Raw genomic sequence first — 20,074 nt, 5'->3', positions numbered from 1 at the left:
AACAACAGCTTAACAGAGGACAGGTGTGGAAATTATTGCCCTGCAATGAGCGAATGGCACTGTGGCAATATGCCATCAATTCCCCACACTCTGCCCACCGTCAAGAAAACAAGATGCTGCGGTTTAAGAGTTAGACCTACAGCTGCAGGGAACGGGCTGCTGTCTGATGGCTAAACATCCCACCCCATCATATACTGTCACAGGCAACAGTGAATCAGATGCCTAACCAGTTGGCTTGTTTAACCTGGGGGAATTGATTACACGCGTTCCTTCCCCTAACATTTAGAGCCGTGTTACCAATTGTACAATAAGCAGTGTCTGTAACATTAATAATGATCTAAGCAGTACGTCTATGTGTGTCTGTGTCTGTGAGTGTGTGTGTGTTTGTGTTTGTACTGTGATGGGTGTACGTCACTCCGTTTATCAGAGTTAGATATTGCAGACTGTGCTCAAAAGATATCCAAACTTGAGTTGTATCACAAGACACAGAGAAGCAGTAATATAATGTTCAGATGACCCCAATCAAACAAATTAAGAATTACTTCACAAACAGCAAAGTGTTGCTGCAGGGTTCTTTGTATGGCTTAATGGAGTCAACTTTAAAAGTTTTACAGAGCTTGTTTAGCAAAAGAGAACTGAGAAATGGCATTTTCTACACAACCAGCATACGCCCACATCATAGCTGAATTTTCAGTTTTAATATAGTTGTTTTTCCCTATATTGCCTTTCTACATTGGCTCTATATAATTACTTTTACAGGAAAAAAAAACCTCACATGGGTGTTAAATTAAGCCATGCTGGTGCCTCTTCTGAAGCTATACGTAGTCAAAGTGATGCTTACGATAACAAATCAACAACATGCTAGCAGGTGTTTGCCATGTTCGCCATCTTAATTTAATGTATTAACATGCTAACATTTGCTAATAGAATTAAACACAAAATAAAGCTGAGACCGATGGGAAGGTCACTAGTTTTGCAGGTACTGGATCGTCGACCAAAGTACTGGCCAAAGTGAAATTCTGATCTGATAATGGAGGTAGATGACAAGTGAGACGATCAATAAAGTTATTACAATTCATCCTGTTGGGGAAATTAATATCTGTACCATATTTCACGGTGATTCATCCTACAGTTGTAGAGACATTTGACGTTGGACGAAACTTCAGGGATAACCAAAGTCATGGGATAATTAATTATTTTGACCTGCTGGTGGCATTAGATAAAAACAATGTCAGAGGATCATCTATAAATATATTTAGGGAGATAGATAAAGAGTTGGAGAAGCAAAGAAAAGAATGAGCAAAATCCTGAAAAATATGAATAAAAATGCAACAAGGCTGCACACTATGCTGGGAGAAAAGTACATTTAAGGATTATTCAGAGAATAAAATGCCAAAAAGTGGGGCAAGTCAAGAAAACTCTCGTACAAACAACAGAAGAGATTTAAAGAGATACCTGCAGTGGCAACAGGGGTTATGGTCATCTAGCGGTTCAGTCACCATTTACTCAGACATATTTGTACATACAGCTTATGAGATTTTGACTGCACAGAAACCTGTCGTAATCTTGTCACGGCAACAGCTGCTCCGTCTACCTCTCCTCCCTTCCCTGCCTCCAGTTCCTCTCACTATTCCCTGCGTTTCGAATAATAACCTCTTTCAGATGTACCATTCCTCACCTGCCCATGAGCGATTGCTCTTGAGTTCACCCAGTCCTGCTCGACACCCAATCCAGTTACTCAGCTCCCAGTTTGTTTTGTCCATGTTGTATTGTTGCCTTGTTGTTCTAGCCTTCAGCCTGTTCTCCCTGTCTGTATCTGTTTACATGGCCTTCTGCCTACATTTTGATTGACTGCCTTTCACCCTCAGCATTTTGGATTTATTTGTCATATCTTATTGACTTTGTTTCCAACTGTTAGCATGCCTAATGACTAAGTAAGTACTTGTCCAGAGTTTGGGGTTCCAATTCTGCAATCAACTGTTGGAATTCTTCAATAATCTTTGTTTAATTTTTGCACTGTATTTATTTATCTCATAATAACTATTTTGGTACCACTTGGTACTACTTTACCATAACTATATTGCATTAGCAAGAGTGTGAATGCTAAATTATTGGTATATCTGGACTTATCATTATTACTTCAAAGAAATATTCCAATGTTCTGCACTTATCTAAAAATAATTTATCTAATGAATAATGCTAGTGTCATTCTGTACTTTTGTTAGCAAATCCCAGGTGAAGAACAAAACAAACACTGCGTTCTCAATATTTTCTGACTACCATGGCTTGTCTGTGGCACTCAGCCTGTACACTATGTACATCTTCAAAGAAAATGTACCTGTTTTAAAAAAGACTCAGTAATATCCCAAAACAGCTGGACACAGTAAGTTTTACAGTAGCAAACGTTATAGGAGTACATAGTGCATTTATTTGGAACCATATTCAGTCATGAATTAATACATGATAATTGTAATGAAGAAACATATCACCAACAATGGCTCACTTACATGTTTTTAACAGTTTTTAGTTCAACAATGGGGGTTTTTGGTACAGAGGAAGAAGCTAGATTTGATAAAGCCTATGTTGTGGCTCCAGGATATGAATTATAGATATTATTAACAACGGGCAGCTTTCAGTCCGGGTGAAGTAGACTTGCCCTGTGTTCCCGTGATGGTAATGTTTTTGAAAATGTGTTTGACTCACAGGTTGAGACATCGTGCTCGTTCATTCCCATATTTAAATGTTGAACTCACAGCCAAGTCAGCGGGAAATTGATGAAGTGTTGTGAAATACACACAAAATGCCAAGTCTTAAGGATTTGCCCTCGCTAAGAGTAATGACTGTTGTTACCTGTACTTATCATGGCGAAGGCAGGTGCCGATCTACTGTGTAATGTACAGTTCTCCTCATATGAGATGATAATTGTTGTTGCTTCCATATATATTTATCTGAGTTGCCTTTTACTTGTTCATCTTCCTCCATATGAATAGTATTATAAAAACACTTAATCTTGTTTATCCCCTTATTCTATCCATCATGGTCACCATCACCATCATCCTCCCATCGTTTACATTAGGTTAATTGGTTCTGCTAATAATCAAACACCTACCCATATGTTATGATTTGTCACCGTTGACAGAAAAATCCTCTTTTCAGTATACCAACAACCCACTTAATGTCTGTTTTGTTTTTTTTGGTTTTTTTACTGCATTTAAGTGGCACATGAGTGTAATCTAAATGGATTACTAAAACTCTATGGGGAGGCATATGTGTCTAAATCTACCAGCATGAATAATGCAAGTTGGAGCATGGGTTGTTTCAGTGCTCTACTCACACAATTCATCCACTCCCTTCACCATCCCCTTGTGACTTTCCTTTGCACAAATTTGCTGTACTTTATGTATTCGTATGTGTTGTATATAGCTTCTATGTATGTTATATGTTTTTCTCTTCTTTGCTGAATCTTTTGAAGGGTGTAGCAGGTCACTGTCAAGCTCTTCAGGTGGGAGAGAGGAAGCCAGGTGGAAAAGGCTCGACTTAATGAAAGAGTTATAAAAATGAAACAGAGTGGGTTGTAAATATTTTTGCCAACTCAGGGGTGTGACGCATCCAAGTATTATAAATAAAGGACTAAAAAGAAAGTCTAAGACAAAAACTATTCCCTGCAACTACTAATGGTATGAGTGAATGGAATTAAACATCCTCTCGATGTCTGACCTCCAGGTCAGCTGGAGTTAGAGATACTGCATTGAAAGTATGTCTGCTTTGGACAGTGAAGAGTTGAAGGTAGTGTATTACATTGGGAGCATGTGATTCATTTGCTGTACAAGAGAGAAAGAAACTCAGGTTACTATCCTCACCTACCAAATATACTGTACGACATTTGTGGTAGAATTGCCATATAATGGTGGAAGCCCTTTAAAGTCCAAAATTGTGCTTCCATTAATTTGTCACTATATACAGTGTCAAATTTGGTCCTTGCTGGATATAGCCAACTCTCTCAATCATTCACAGTAGTTTTCTATTGATCATGTCTCTATATACGCTGCTTAAAGCTATACTAATCAACATTTTTACATTTTTAATAGCTCAAATCACTACATGTAATGTGAAAGGGGTTGCTCAAAATAATGAACCCACAGAAAACTATCACTCAACTCTGTACTTTTCCCCCAACTATACAAAGAATTTCAACATCTTTCAACTCATTGTTTTGGGTATATGGCCAACCTATAGAGTTTGGTTGAGTCTCACCACTCCCGACTACCCGCTTTCCAGCAGCAGCCAGCTGTTTTGAGATAAACGGCTCGGACAAACCTGCTGTATACCAAACAGAAAAAGATAGGGACTACCTGGGGAACATAGCGGAGCATTTAACAGCTGAAGAGCCCAATATTTCCCCCAGGAGTTGATGAATACCAAACCAGGGCTAAAAGAAGAGTGATTATTGGACTTATATGCATTCATGGGTGGCCAGAAACACAACTCAAAATGAATGCTAATGTTGCTTTGCTTTGTGTCTGCTGGATGTGTAATTAAGCAACACGTTCACTAAACCAACTTTTTTACGTGACAATATGTCAACGTTTTTGTTTCCAGGTTGCTCTGCTCCCCACAACTAGCTAAAACAATCAAAATCAGATACTGCTTTAAATTTAAAATGTTTTGATATCGGTATTCATGCTTGTGCTGCCTTGATGATGAATTCAATTTCTGCATGGCACATTTAGATGACTGATATAATTTGCTTTCAGTCTCCTCCTCTGAGATTGTGAGATTGTTCTTGTTTAACTCTTGAACAAGTAATTTCTACTGTTTTATATGCTACTGACATCAGAGTCGGAACAGCGTCAGTGCATTATATTGAGTCAACACTGCTAACAGATATCAGATGGTTAAGCTGGCATCGTAAAAAATAATAGGCATTTTTAAATGACAATTGTATCCTAAATATCTAAATTGTCTGTTGTTTTCTTCGACCTGAACTTTAACTTCCCACGTACAGTTACTAACAATGAAGTGAGATCCTTTATTTTAATGCTCTGCACCACAAGTCAACCGGTAACCTTATTTTAAATCCTATTCAGGCAAATTTTTACTGAAATTGTCTTGGAACTGGAGCCCAGAGATGAGTCTACCATGTTTTTTAAGTCAGACTGATGTATTGTCTATTCCTGGGCAGTGGAACAAAATAGATTGTGTTACCATTAGAGGCTGGCTTTCTTCATCTCTCTCCATTACGGCACCAAGTAAAATCCTCACTGAACCCTAGTTGAGTTTGTCTCTGTCCATTACATAATTTGAACAGCTACTTTCCTGAAGGCTATGTTAACATACCACTTTGAGAAACCGTGAAGCAAGACCAGTAGGGAATTAGGATTTGTGAATGTGTTTATGTACATGAGAGACAGAGAAAAAGTGTGCATCCTCACTAGAGACATCCTAAGTGTAGAAGTATGTTCGTGTCTGCCCTATATAATAGCAGGCTTAATATAGACTGTGGACAAGAAGGGGACACTTTCACTGCAAGAGTCACTCCAAAGGACTTTCAGGAACTAAAACTTTTTCTAAAAGTTTTGAGTACTGTAATTCCCCTTAACAGGCAACTCAAGAATTTGATTTCGTATGATTAACCGTTGCACATTTCCGAAGTAAACAGCATTCTCGTGTTAATTTTTGTTCACAGCTTCTCTTTGTGCTGCACAATATACAAAACAGCCAACTACAGCTCTTGGGTCCATGTTACATTAATATCTTAAACTGTACTTGTCTATTAAATACTTTATCACCCAGGGTTATGTCTAGAGACTGAGGTCAATCCCCATTTGCTCATTAGCTTGTTATGAGCTTTAAATATAGTGGGTAGATAATTTTTTAATATGACAGTTCATTTTACAATAGGACAAAAAAGTTGGTGTCTTCATAAATTCACACATTTTAATTGCGTTTAGCACATTTTTTGAAAATTTATTTCCACCCCACAAGTAGAAAGTTTTTTAGTGTGTGAATCTTCACACATTGCCACTCTACACTCTCGTTAGTTACCATGGAACTATCACGGAGCAGGAGTTTGCAGATAATTTGAGCACTGACAAAGACTGCAGGGGTCAACCCATGGGTATAATTTTGGTGAAAGCCGGCCACACAAAAGTGTGTATGCAGCGACTGTATTCTTTCGAGAAAATAAAATTAAGTTGCTTTCATTAACCTCGAGATTATTTATGTCATCCATCTATTGGTGAGTATCATTAGCATTACAGAGAGATGATTAAGTTGATGTTTTCCTCATCATTGCCATTATATACATTAAATGTTTAAATGCCATGAAAATCTATTTAAATCATGTTGATTTATTTTAAGTCAGCTTATTGGCTGATGTCACTGCTCAATATAGTTTTGACCACATCAGCAACAGAATATTAAAGGTAGCTGTTAAATAGATTTAGACACAATTACAGATGCACACTTAATATCATTTAAAAGCTCTCAAGTCTAGATGAGATATTGTGCAATACCACATAAGTGCTTCCACATCCTTTTTTTCCCTTTTACTATCATACGGCAGGCAATAATCTCTTGCCTATCGTCCAACATCCATTATGATTATCACATCTGTATAATGTATAGTATAGGCCTAGTTTTCACTGCATCTTGATGCATTTACAGCAGATATCCCATTAGGTATAACTTCTGCTGAGAGTTGAACTAACTGGGTACTAAAATCGGGGGCTCTGAATTTCACACTCCCTCTCCAACAATCAATAAGCTCCTCTTGACCTTCATGTGCATCAATAATGGTATTTCTGCCTTTTGGATGACTTTAGTTCATCCTCAGGCGGGAGTATTTCTTCCTCTCTGAAAACTGTTGGCTTAGGATTCAAGTGCTCCGGAGCTCAACCAAAAGCAAATATTGAGACTTAAAACGGTAGTGGAGAAAGTGCACAAAAAAATAATTGCTGAAAGAAAAGAAAAAGGAAGAAATCAACCACTGTCTCTACATGCCAACATATTTTCCATTCTTCCTTTGACCAGTGTATGAATTAAGGTTTGCCGAGCCATGTGCTGAATGTTTAACATGACATTGGTATTCAGTGTGTGTCCCTCTCTGTATGTCCACTTCTGAGTCATGCAAAATGAACCCTCAGCAGCACTAGGTACACGACCTCCCCTCCAACACCAAGCATCACTGTTGGCTCTCCACGTGGTAACTTGTTAATGTCGGAGCTCTCTCTCCTATCTATCTCTGTCTCTTCCTCTCTCTCTAGCTCTCTCTCTCTCTGCGTGTGTCTCTGTCACATACAGGGAGGTGAAAAATTTGACCCCCAGGTCTTACACAATCATATCCTATCCCTTTTCACCCTCGAAGGCTTGGGACTTTGGCTCCGACACCCCGGAACAACTGACCTTTCATGGGAATGTAATGAACACCAGCCACAGCCTCCTCATTCCATGTCTGGCTCCAGGCCTAAGTGACATGTAATGTATTTTTCTACATGTTATATGACTCAGGAAAGCCAGCTATTAGTGCACAGTTTAAACCATTGAACAGCTACATAGTCATTACTAAAAAAGTTTTTCTAGAGGCTAGTCTTTAATTAAGAAAAGGTAGGGCGGGGCTTTGGGGTATGGCCCTGCAACATGATTGAATCCCCGCTGTGCATTTGGACATCAGAACTGCTTACGTGACCAATACCAAAGAGGACTTCATGTCCTCTGGACCACTCCCGCTTGAAGGCTTGCATACTTAGTTTGGTGACTCATCTAAAGTGAGCTACAGGCCTGTGTTGCTTCTAAATGTGTTTTCTGCTCTGTGACATTGGTAACAACGTGATAAAACAGATGGTTTAAGACAAAGCTGTTTACTGTTCCTTATTTTAATGGCTCCTGCAGGAAAACAAAACAAAACACGTATACTCTGTTATTACCTGTCCATGTGTCCGCTTTTAATGTGAGGCCTTAACCAGAGAGCAGTAGCAAGTGATAGAAGAATATATTTTTAATAGAAACCAAAACATGGATGTACCATTCTGCCCTAATGGCAAATACGGCACTGTTGGATACATTCCTCAGTGACATCTCTCCATTATCCTCAACCCTGTGCCTTGTCTGTTCTCTAAAGAAAGTGCACAGGGTGGCTCTATCCTCGCACCAAAATAAGTGGCAGACAGCGAGCCAGATGGGGGAGAGGAAATGGAAAAAAGGAAAGTGCTTCTACACCAGCTGCTATCCTGAAAAGTGGTTACATTTATAGGAAGGGAGCAGATCAAAGATGCTGAAACCATTACGCACACATGTGGCCTCTTCTTTTTCATTAGACGCCAATGGGTCAGGTGGTAATGACTCCCCTTCCACATTAGAGGGTGTTTGGTGGGCCAAACCTGACAAAGGAACGAGATGATCAAAGCAGCTGCGCGACACTGGCTTTGTGTGTTTGGATGGAGAATAGGTGTGAGTATAAACCCCGGCCCTCGTGTACTTCTGGAGAATGTATGCTACATTTCTTTTCTGAAATTTGTAGCCCAAAGGAAATGATAGCAGTGGGGAAAATAGGGAAAAAAGCACAAAAACTTTGGAGTGTCCTGTTGGCTCAGCTGTAGGACACACACTACTACTACTGTATATCTTATACTGGCAACACCATGGCTGAAACTCTAGCTTGGGCCCTTTTTCTCATTCGGTTTTGGATTTCACTCTCTGCTCAGTGCTATATAAAAAGTACAAATACCCCAAACATCAAGATTCATTTGTTGCTTAGCTCATCGGTGTGGTCATTAACATAAAAAAAGAATTTAAAAAAAGATCACCACTTCCTTTTTGATGAGCAAGCTGTGTATAATGGATTGGATGAAATAGCTCTTATGCATTAGGTGATTTGGATGTAGACACAAATGGCTTTCTTACATAATATTTGAATTTGATTCCTGGAAATACAGTACATCCCATGTACACACTTACAGTATACATACTAAACTTGCAGGCACTCACACACACAAACACATGCACACACAATGTAAGGCAGCTTTCCAGCTCCTGCACTGCTACACAGGAAAAAAAATTGCCTTTAATTAAGATTTCAAGGCAACTGTGGAAGGGCTCTGTGGACCCAAGTTGTGCACGCGAGCGCTTGTGTGTGTCTACGGTTGTGCAGGTCGTCAGTATAAATACATGCAAATAGACATGGCATCGCCTGTTTTCAAATCCCTGCTCGTCAACATATTCTACCGGAGCACAAAGATAACAACATGAGCAACGGCCTTTGGGTGCTGCTGCCAAAAATATTCCAGCGTGTAATCATTCCCTGACATCGAAGCGTGACTCATGTCATAGTAACACCAGAACAACTGCAACAGCAGGACACATCCGTGCGAAGTGTAAAGTAGTTGCACGTGAAAACATGTCAACTCCACCAGTGCGGCTCAGCCACAGAAAGAGACAATGTTACAAGAGAATGAAAAACAGAAAACAATGGACCTGTCAAAATCTCATGCATATGACCATATATATATATATATATATATATATATATACACACACTTTTGCTCAGCTTGTCAACTGTATGGCAAGTGTGGAGAGTGACCTTCCGTGATGATGGAACGCAGCCTTGTGTTTCTCTGTCAACCGAGGTGCAGCCCCAGCATCTCATCACTAGGAGGCGCACTTGCATGGAGCAAAACTTCGCCTCCACTTCTCATACCCGCAGCTCCCAAGTTCCTCCACCGTCACAGCACTTAGTGGAGCGCCTACAAACGAGCCTTGGCAGCCGAATGGACAACATTTCCCGCGAAGCGACGTGTATGTCAGTGCGAATACTGCCTAGGCTGAGACTCGGGCTGCCGCGACGACTTCCCCGATGAGGCATTTAAAAGGGACGAGGAGATTTCACTCGTATTCCCTTAAATCGCTGATCACGTGAAGTGGGTGATGCTCGCCCGCGGACCTGCTTAGCAAATTAAGCGGCCATCAGCTTATGGGACCCAAAAAAAAAACAAATCGTCCGGCTGTGTCGTTCAACTCCAAATCCCCAGAGAGGTGCCTCGGACAATACCAACAATTGCCTCCGAGCTCTCAAACCCACGAGTCGATGCGAGCCATCGGGGGAAACGACACATTTACGCAGACCTGCCTTAAGAGGGGGTTTCCCCCTGTGGTTTGGGAGGGTGTCCCCCCCCGCCCCCCCCGTGGCTTACGCATAGCGAGGGTCATTAGCACAGAATGGGGGCCCATCGTCAAAAGTAGAGGTGATAATGGCCTACTTACCATATTGACTTCTGATACCATGTCTATACTGGCTATGTCTATATTCATTCCCACTCCAACCGGAGGACCTGGGACAGACAGAAACAACGGTCAGGCAACAGAAAACACACAGGACATCAAGTGCAGCCCCGCTATGATTCACTGGAGCGTTGAGAGGAACGTGTGCGTGGTGGGGACACAGATCAGCACTGGTGAATTTTAGTTGTTGTCAGCCGGATAATAGTTTAATGTGTTCACTTCGGGGGGAGGAGGGGGGGGGGGGGTTACATGCGCTGAGCCGCGCCGAAAGTGCTGGTGATTCCCCTAAAAGTTGTTGGCATTCAGTCGTCACGCACTAAGCATATGTCCGTCGCAGTGGGCACCTGAAACGGAGCACGGGGCGCCCGTTTGTCCAAATATTCCCACAGACATGCTTTGGGAGTTGACAGCCGCTTTTTTAACTGTGGTGATTTTTCTCTTTTATTATCTTTCATTCAAATAAATGAGCTGGTGTATTTTATCACACGCGCTCGTCCTGGTGCCACATCACTCGCGGGTCCCCCCCCCCCCTCACAACGTCGGGATTCTGTACTTGATCCGGCTCATTTCGCCTCGACTGTGTCACACAGAAAGTGTGGCACCTGCGGAAGCCGAAAGGAACAGTCTCTTCTACTTCCCCGAAACTGTAACGCCTAACTGAGTCCTCCGCGACCGCCGTAGCAACGTGAACGCGGTGCTATTATGCAGGCTGACAAGGCGCAAACTCGAACAGAGTTGGGGACGACCCGAGTTGGTTTTACCTCCGAAATCTGGCCTCAGTCGTATGTCATAACCCTTCAACAGTCTGTCCACCGTTTCTTTCACCAAAGACATATTGCTGGGGTCACTGACAGTGGCACTGTGGGAGAAAAAGAGAGAGAGAACAGGGGGCACAGCAGATTTAAACACGAGATATTCTTGGACCACAAAGTCTCCGGATATTTTCCATGCCGCCTGTAACACTGTCACACTTGGTAAAAATGAGTGGAGCATCCCCCGACCCTTCCACTTACCTTTGGGCGCACACCGCGGCCACCAAGAGGGGCGACAGCCAGACGCAAAAACACCTCATTCTTCTTATCCTGAACACCTCCATGCCTGTAGTGTGTGTTTTTTTGTTTTCTTTTAGTGAAGACAGACGATGTCCAACTTATTCTTGCCAGTGCAGTAATTCCAATGCCGGGCGCATGCGTACTCCCGACCACAACATCAAGAAGCAGCGCTGCTGCCGATGATGGTTGTGGCAGAGGTAGTACCCGGCCGGGGAAAATTTAAAGGAGAATCAAGGCTTCACGTTAGTCAGGGGCACACGGGGTGTCTCCCTGGTTTGTCCTTCATACCCGGTGTGGCTGTTCGAGAAGCGGCAACTGCGGGCAAGGAAAGTCGGTGGTTCGAGTCCACGGAGGCGAAGTGGGAAATGTGGGCGGGGTCGCCTCTCTCCGCTCGCCCCTCACACGCCCTCGTCAGCCAACTCGCGCGGCTGTCCCTGAGCAAGGCACTCGTCCCCGCTGCTCCGGCGGAGCGGCTCGGGGGGCTCCGAGCTGAACCGGACACCAGACTGCGAGTGCGGCCCGCGTAACCTCTTGAGCGTGGAAAAAAGTGTCCGGCGTGACCTTAACTCTCATGAACCAATGGGTTTCAAAAGTTGACCACCGACTCGAACCTCCACCTCGTGGTATTAATCCACAACCTATGTTGGACAATAACGAGGCCAATACAGGGCGTCGTGTCTATTATTAGGCTGCATTTGGAGTTTGTTGAAAGAAACACTGATATGAATCACCGACACCAGACCCTCCGTGCATGGGCGTGAACTTGCACGTGAGTCAGATGCCGAACCAGGGAGATTTTAATTGTTCTTGTAGTATCGGTGAGTACTGTCAGGCTAAGTTGAGGGAACAGATGCACCACTTACTCACTCCTCGAGGATAAAAAAAAAAGAGAGAGAGAGAAAGAAAGGAAGGAAGAAAGAAAGAAAGAAAACAGCTGAGTTCAGCTGATCAGTTGGTGACTGTCCATGGCGCTGAATTTAGTGAATTCCGTGACCTCCTCTCTCACACACGAAAGGGGGGGTTTCCGTGCTATAAATGCATCATTGCGCCAGCGGTCGCTCGCTCATCGATCCCCACGCATCCGGGCCTCTGACGAAAACGAGAAGCGCGGCTTAATGCTCCGAGAGGCGCGGTGCCAGTGCAGTGCCCCGGGTTTGGAAGCGGGACGCGCGGAGCGGAGCGGTTTGCACCGAAGCCTACACTCGCGGCACAGCGCTCACAGCCATGCGAGCTCGTGGCTCCACGCACTGGTGAGCGGGATGTGCGCTACCGTGTAAACTCGGACGCCAGTCATAATGGATGTGGTGGGATCAGAGGCGGATGCTAGAGCAGTGAGCCCTGTGTAGGAGTCCTACAGCAGCTCCGCTGCCTGGAAGAGGGGGGATGGGGGGGGGCAGATGTGATCCTACCAGGAAGATCCCAAATATACTGTAACAGCACAAAAAAAATTATGACTAAACATAGTATGAATCTACTCATATTGACATTTTATTGATTTGTTCACGTTAAAATTTGGAATTCATTGTATTATTAAAAAAAATAACATCACATTCTGGATCCCATTTGACCTAATGGGGGCGCTGTACTTAAAATTCAGTGTAAAATTTAAAAAGTCTACTAAACACAGTTTGAGTGTGTTTTATTCAGTATTTTATTTCCAGCCCCATTGCACAAATTGATAATTTATCTGCAGATGATTGATATTAAATTACTTTGATAGCTAGACTTTTTGGCTTTTAATTTACTTTATAATCCACCACACATGTAAAAAAAAACAATTAAAAGTTTTGGAAAATAAATGTACAATATCTTGCGTCTTATTACCCGTAGTGTTTGTTGCATTGTCACAGAGGTAACGACATAATCTGGAAAACTGAGTTGTTTATGGATTAAAAATTGATCAAAGCAAGTTTCTTCAAATAGCTTAATGCACAGGAATGCACTGCTTTAACTTAAAGAAGCTCAAGCAAGCCAGTACTCTTTGGCGATGCGAGCTTCTCGCCAGCACAGAATATATGGTCATGGTTTTCCACTTTGCTTTTCTTGACATATTAGTTCATTCTACAGTTTTAAATTGTGTCACCTGCACAGATGATTTGGCCCCTGCCAAGTCTTAAACACCAACATAACAAAATGGCTATTGTCGGACCTCTTTTGTAGCTGACAGTTGGTAATAATATGGCCCATCTCTGTAGCAGAGTTTGCAATTTTGATTGTGACCGAATTACCTCTCAGCTAAAGTACGTTTCGGATATTGTTTCCATTACCTTGTCTCCTCCATGTAAATAAGGTATATTTTGCCAATTACAAATACACTGTAGATAAGTTCTGTCCACTGGATAGTCATTCCCCCGGGGAACTAGAAGAGACTGATAAACACAATCTACTTATTAGGCATTTGTTGGAATTAGTTAATCAATTTGAAAGCTCTTGCATTTTAAGTTTGCCTTTGGCTCATTCAAAGCCCAACAATAACCAACAAACAACAGACGAGGAGGACCTAAGGGCAGAGCCTCGGAAACTCAGGATCTCGGAATCGTCAGGTAGTATAGATAAGAGAAATACTATACTATAAAAAAAACAAATATATTAACTCAATAAAACGATATCTTCAATACGCTGCCATGGTTTTGTAAGCAGGGGTTTTCAGGTGCACTTGTAAAGAAGTAGAAAGCACACAGATTCAATATACTGTGCACACAGGTGAATGGGATGGCTGGTGACTGGTTGTTGTGATATCTGCCCCCCCCCGCGGCAGGAACACCAAGAACTCTGGTGTAGTCCTGAGCAAGTGTGAGTGTCTGCTCCAGGGCATGCATTTGGATCAGCGCCATGGATAGCATTCATGACATTTGGTACAGCTTTTCCTAATGGGCCTGCCACCATGCTTTATATCAATTATGCAATCAACCTAAGAAGGGACTGCCATCGGAATCAAACTCAAAAATCGTTGATTTTCATATAGCACAGATTTTAGTGACTCCCACGAAAAAGCAAGATAATCTATCTAAGTAATGTACAGGTTTAGTTGTGTGTGGCACACGAAGGACATGACCACTATCAATCAAGGGTTTACATATCATGGCCTCTTTGAGCATGCATTTTCATTTCTCACTAACTCACTTCATCAGAGGGCAAACAGATGGTGGAACCACAAAGGGCTTTGCCAATCATGATATTGTGGGTTTAAAAAGCGAATAAGTTGTATTTTAACCCTGCTATGTCAGTGGGTGGATGTTCACATTCCTTTGAAACCGGCACTGGGGCAAGTATATTTGACCTGCTATGCTGTTATTAATGCCTGATTTACTGTATTGTTAAACGTTTCCAAAAGGGCTCTAGCTCCCCTCTTTCTCTCTCCATCTGTCTTTCTGCATCTTTGTCCTAAGAGGAATATAATAACTTCCTTTCTGAGCCCCTGAGTAAAACACCATGCATTTCAGCCAGTTTAATATTCAAGTTTTCCTGTACTGATTAATAAAAAAAAAAAAAAATGTCCACAATGTCTGTTTGAAAAAAGGCATTCGTGTTGTGTCATGTCAGCAAACAGGGGTTTGTTTGCTGGCATCTTGGCAATATGAAAATGTGCGTGTGTATGGAAGAGGCTTGTGAACTCTCTCTCTTGCTCTGTGTGTGTGTGTGTGTGTGTTTGTGTGTGCCTGAGTACACAGATAACACATCTCATTCTATTGTCTGCCATGACATTGACTTTTGTTTTTGCAATAAACAATATAATGAAATCATTCAAATGCTGGCATTCACTGTCACACACTGAGTGTTTAGCTGGGCATAGCAATTGATGTTAAAAAGTTTTTTGATCTTCACACACACATACACTCATGAACAGACCCTATTTTCCTCCGGGGGGGTGCTCTGTCCAAGAAATTATTCAAAATTGAGGATACAAAATTTATTTTGAATGTGAGTCCCCATATTATCACTCTGCAAGGACTTTTCTCCCCACTTTGTGAGTAATATAAGTAAACACACACGCACAAACACACACACACAAACACATACTACGCAACTCGACACAATTTCACTAATAAAATAATACTGATCCTTCAATAAGCATTCATATGAATTTTTTTATTCTTTTGATGCTTAAAGATTTTGTGTTTCTGAGACACTGTGGGAAGGTTTTGATTCATCCTCTATGATTATATATGTCTACAAAAAGCAATTTCATTACAAGAACAGGTTAATTTATTATGATATGGGGTTTATCCATGTAAAGTGGTTTGCCTATAATTCTATCTATACCCACCGCATGTCAGATTTCCATTTTCCAATTCAATTAAATCTTGGTAAAGCTGTTTTAAAACCTCACCAAACACTGGCTAACTAATAAAGCCAGTGCAATCAGCTCTTATTTATTTACACATTTCAGGCATGTCCAGAGGGAAGGTGGTAAGGGAAGAGGGTGGATTACTATGCAGTGCCTAATAAACCTCTACAGCTCGTGGTCTTACTGTGGAGTTTGCACCTGGTCTGTTCTCAGCAGGTGACACTTCCCATGGATCGACTGTCTGATGTCCATCCAGCCCCGCAGAGATGGAGGGCAATATGCCAAAGCACATGGCCAAAATACAGTGGCATCATTTTGTCTACTTACTGTCATGACTGTGTCTTTGAAATGGCCATAAACACTGTTGAGATGCAATAAATATATGTTTGGTATTCACATTTGTGATCGACCTACCTATAGAATTTGCTTAGAGTAACTCATAAAGATGTGCTGGCTGCCACATTAAAATAACCAAACAACATATAGCAAGCTTCAACAGTTAAAATATATTGCATTTGTAGTATAATCAAACACAATTTGTCAGCCAGAAATGGAAATTGCACTCTGCCTTTCCCTGTTATTTACACCTCTCTCTTTTATGTGTACTGCAATAACAGCACTGACATCACTGATTAGAGCTCCTTAACTCGGCAGGAGAGCTGTATTAAAGTGGAAATAGACAAATTCTTTGCTTTAACTTTTCATTATGAAGTAAATGTTGATTGCACAATGTAACAGCTATAGAATAATAGCACCATCGCAATTAGATTGATTCCCTATAAGCCTAAGCTTTCACTATGCAATCTCCCAGAAAAATGAAGGCTCAATTTACGCCACAAAGGAAGTTAGTCCGCCATTGTTCAACCAAAACAGGAAGAGGATAGCGCTTTTCTTAGCTATTGGTAGCTTTCCCCAAGTAGCTGAAATGGCGGACGGTGGAACAACCAGAGTAACTGTGGAAAATCTACCTACCTGTCAATGAGACACCAAGAGAAATCAAAACCCCAAAAACTGATGGCCAGCAAGGTGTTGTAACTACTGTAATTACAGTTGACAAGGAAATTACTGATTTTATTTATGTATTTATTTATTTTCTGGACAGAAAAAGCACCTAACTACATACTTAAGGTCACGCAGCAGTGAATCAAATACTCAAACCCTTCTCAGCTGCAATACAACAATGTAACAATACCGAATTGCAAGTGAAAGTCTTGTATTCAAAATCTTACTCAACTAAATTTAAGTGGGTATTACCAGCAGAATGTGTAAATCATCAAAAGTAAAAATATTCATCAAACAGAGTTCCCCCTGTCACTGGGTATTAAATTATTATATCTAACATTATTAGATCATTGATGCATTGGTGTGTGAGCAGCACCCTCAACAATTCCTCATTGTACAGGAAAACCATGAGTGTGCAAACTTCAATGATCTTTTACAATAGGATTTAGATTTCAGTTTTTATGGTCTGTCTTTGTTTTCTCTTTCAGATAACTTTGACTTTGCTGTCAGCTTGTTTATAGCCTGTCCAATTGTTCTCCCGTTGGACCCATTTTTGCCGCGTTCCAAGAGATTACTTTGGAGAATTGTTGTTATAACCTATTGACTTGATAAGCATTGAAAATAAAACCCATTTATTTGGTAATAAACTGTAGTTTTCATTTGAAGTCCTTGAAAACTTGATTTCCAATCTTAAGTAATACTGTATAACATCAATTATTTAAATAAACAACATTAAAAGCTAAAGTAGATGCAGTTTGATCAGATTTGATTGCCAGTGTTTGCAACATAAATTATGAATTCAAAATATGATTTTATTAGTGATAAATCAGAAACACACTCATCGCACTTCCACTGAATAATCCAGATACCAACATGAGACTTTTTTTCCCTGCAGCAAGGCCTTGATGGTCTGACACTTTCACCAATTATGTTCACGAATTTGTCACCATACCTCAGAGATCCACAGTCCACCACTATGCTACCTGCAGTGGTTGCACTACATCCATCACTGTTCACTGTTACTGAAGGGACAGCAGCCCATCAACTTTGAAGTTTGAAATGCTTCGGCACTTGATGTGTCCTGTTCCATGCAGGTCCTGGCACCACAAGAGGGCTGCTGTTGGCCAGTATCTCCACCTGTACCAGGCAAAATGTCACAATGGTAGTTTCAACCTCTGAAGTGTAGATAAGCAGGACAAACGAAGTCCATCAGCCAACCTTTATGCCTCATTACCTTCCCTCTACCAGAGGAGGCACCACCTGCTACCTTCAAGGTTGCAGTGTCCTTCCCTGCCTAGCTAGGACCAAAACAGCAGATAGTTGGCCAGTTCCTTGCCTACCACCACACATTGTATCTCTTCATCTCTCTCTCAGTCTTCCACTGTGCCCCTGACAGACGTTGACCATCACTGCCAGAACTGCTGACAGGAATCCAGGGTGAGTGTCAGCTTTAGCAACAGTTGGAACGGGCGGAAAGATGGAGGGAGTGATGGAAGGAGGGAAAGATTGGAGGATTATTTGAGAGCCTCTGCCAAAAGCCCCTCTTTTGGTGTCTTGGCGTCAGAAGGGATGATTTAGTCGGTGACACAGGATGATGACACAGCAGTTGGCCTCTAGTGTTGCCATTCAACTATGCCACCTGCAAATTACAAAGATCAAGAGCTACTGTAATACAGTGAGACCTACACTTGAGGCCATTCAGAGGGTCATTTTAATTTCAACACGGTTAGCTATTTAGAGCGTTTTTCTTGTACAATAGATACTATGTAGGCCATACAAAACTAAGACCTACTCTTAACCTTTATACTCAACATTTAATTTGAATTTCTTTTCTCAATGCGTTTTTTTATCCTCTTCATCCCAGCAAGCAGTCCAATGGTGAATTAGATATTGATCATTTTTAGGGAATAAAAAGTTTTTATGTTTTTTTTTTTTTTTTTTTTTTCAGTTTTTTACTTAAAGTTAACCAATCCCTGTATGTATTCAGGTGAAAAACTGCAAAATTGACAGACAACCAGCTGTTTTGACCAGGTCAAGCTTAATCGGATCAACTCAGTTTGAAGGCACAGCTCTGCAGAGTTAGCCAAGTACTACCTCTGCAGGCTTGTTGACTTTAACTTGACATTGATTCTTCTTCCATAAGTACAAGAGGTAACCATAGAGACTGAATACTAACTGTTTTTACACCTGCAGAAGGAGAAATATAATATGCACAGCGATGTTTAAGAATGTCAGCACATATTTAGCATCAGCTTAATGATTTTTGTGTTTTATAAGAGAACAACCGTTGAAAGAACAAAGCATTTAACTCAAAGGATGTATGGCTTCTCTCCGGCACATTCTGCTAGTTTACTGTTTGGTATGAAAGTGTATGTGTACCTTTTGTTATCTGCATAGTTTTGAGCCCAACTCTCAGACATCAGAGTGAGGATGTTTTTGTGATGTAGTCACTCTGGCCATTCCAGGGGCCTTTGTTTAGGAAACGTCTTATGAACTATAATAAGAAACAAATTACAGTTTCAGTGTTTTTCATATTGACACAATCTCTTAGACATATGAATTGATTTGGTGATTATACTTAATGTTTTGAGAACTGCAACAGTGTTTCAGATGATAAGAAAGCTTTTCATCGACAAGTGAAACAGATGGTTACACACAAAAACGTGTTTCTAAAGTGATAAATTCATACACATATTGTAGCACACACACACACACACACCAATGCTTTTGCAACCAGTACAAACATATATTAATAGGTGTCACATATCCAGTACTTAACTACATACAGAAGTATATAACAGATGATAGCACAACTAGTCTATATATAACCCTAGTCTACTCCCAAGTATATTAAAACTGTGAGCTGTTAAAAGGAAACTCAGTAAGAAAATTAAGTTTTCTTTGCTTTTAAATTTTTCTTGCAGTAAAAATGAATAGGTTACTACAGAAATGGTAATATATTTGTTTTTTCATAAGGTCCTGTTTTGTGTGTAGTACGTTTGTGTTATGTATTCTTGTATGTGTTTATATGTATTCTACATGTGCAGATTAGTAATATATATATTTGTCTGTGTTGGTGGGCATGCACAAATTTTGTCTGTGCATTTACAGAAAGTGTTGTGTTGACAGTTTTGTGTAATTTGGAGAAAAGATCAATTATTATATGCATAACATTAACATTTCAATAGCAAATACAAACCTTGAGGTAATAGAGTTTATTGAATTGACGTTTTGTCATTCGTTTCTTTTTTACTCCCTTTTTTCCCCCTCTCTCTGTACTGCAGGCTGTTGGTTTACTTTGAAGCTTTTGGCTGCAGTCAGGTGAGAGGTCAACCAAGGCAGTGAGGACAACTGTATTCTCAAAATCAACATTTATTTTATCTTACTATGAGATGGTTTGGTCTCCATGGAAACTGCAGGGGAGATTTTTTTTTTCCCGACGTCGAATCCACTGGAG

At 41.0% G+C, this 20,074-nt stretch overlaps 1 protein-coding gene across 2 annotated transcripts in view; it reads right to left on the bottom strand.

Annotated features, from left to right (window-relative positions):
- LOC120802599 (gamma-aminobutyric acid receptor subunit beta-2) overlaps positions 1 to 11,371 on the bottom strand; it is a 58,633-nt gene extending 47,262 nt beyond the window's left edge. Inside the window, exons 1-3 of one of the 2 annotated variants that reach the window (XM_040150577.1) lie at positions 11,289 to 11,371; positions 11,037 to 11,134; positions 10,258 to 10,325 (exon numbers count right to left, since the gene is read on the bottom strand). In XM_040150577.1, coding sequence (XP_040006511.1) covers positions 10,258 to 10,325; positions 11,037 to 11,134; positions 11,289 to 11,371 — 249 coding nt within the window. The remainder of the gene's footprint in view (positions 1 to 10,257; positions 10,326 to 11,036; positions 11,135 to 11,288) is intronic. The other variant, XM_040150578.1, reaches the window with a different exon arrangement.
- Between the last annotated feature and the right edge of the window lie 8,703 nt (positions 11,372 to 20,074).

The sequence above is a fragment of the Xiphias gladius genome, chromosome 17, assembly GCF_016859285.1.
Source record: "Xiphias gladius isolate SHS-SW01 ecotype Sanya breed wild chromosome 17, ASM1685928v1, whole genome shotgun sequence".
Taxonomy (NCBI): Eukaryota; Metazoa; Chordata; class Actinopteri; order Istiophoriformes; family Xiphiidae; genus Xiphias; species Xiphias gladius.
The sequence above is the reverse complement of the archived record's forward strand: the minus strand, read 5'-3'. Positions and strand labels throughout refer to the sequence as shown.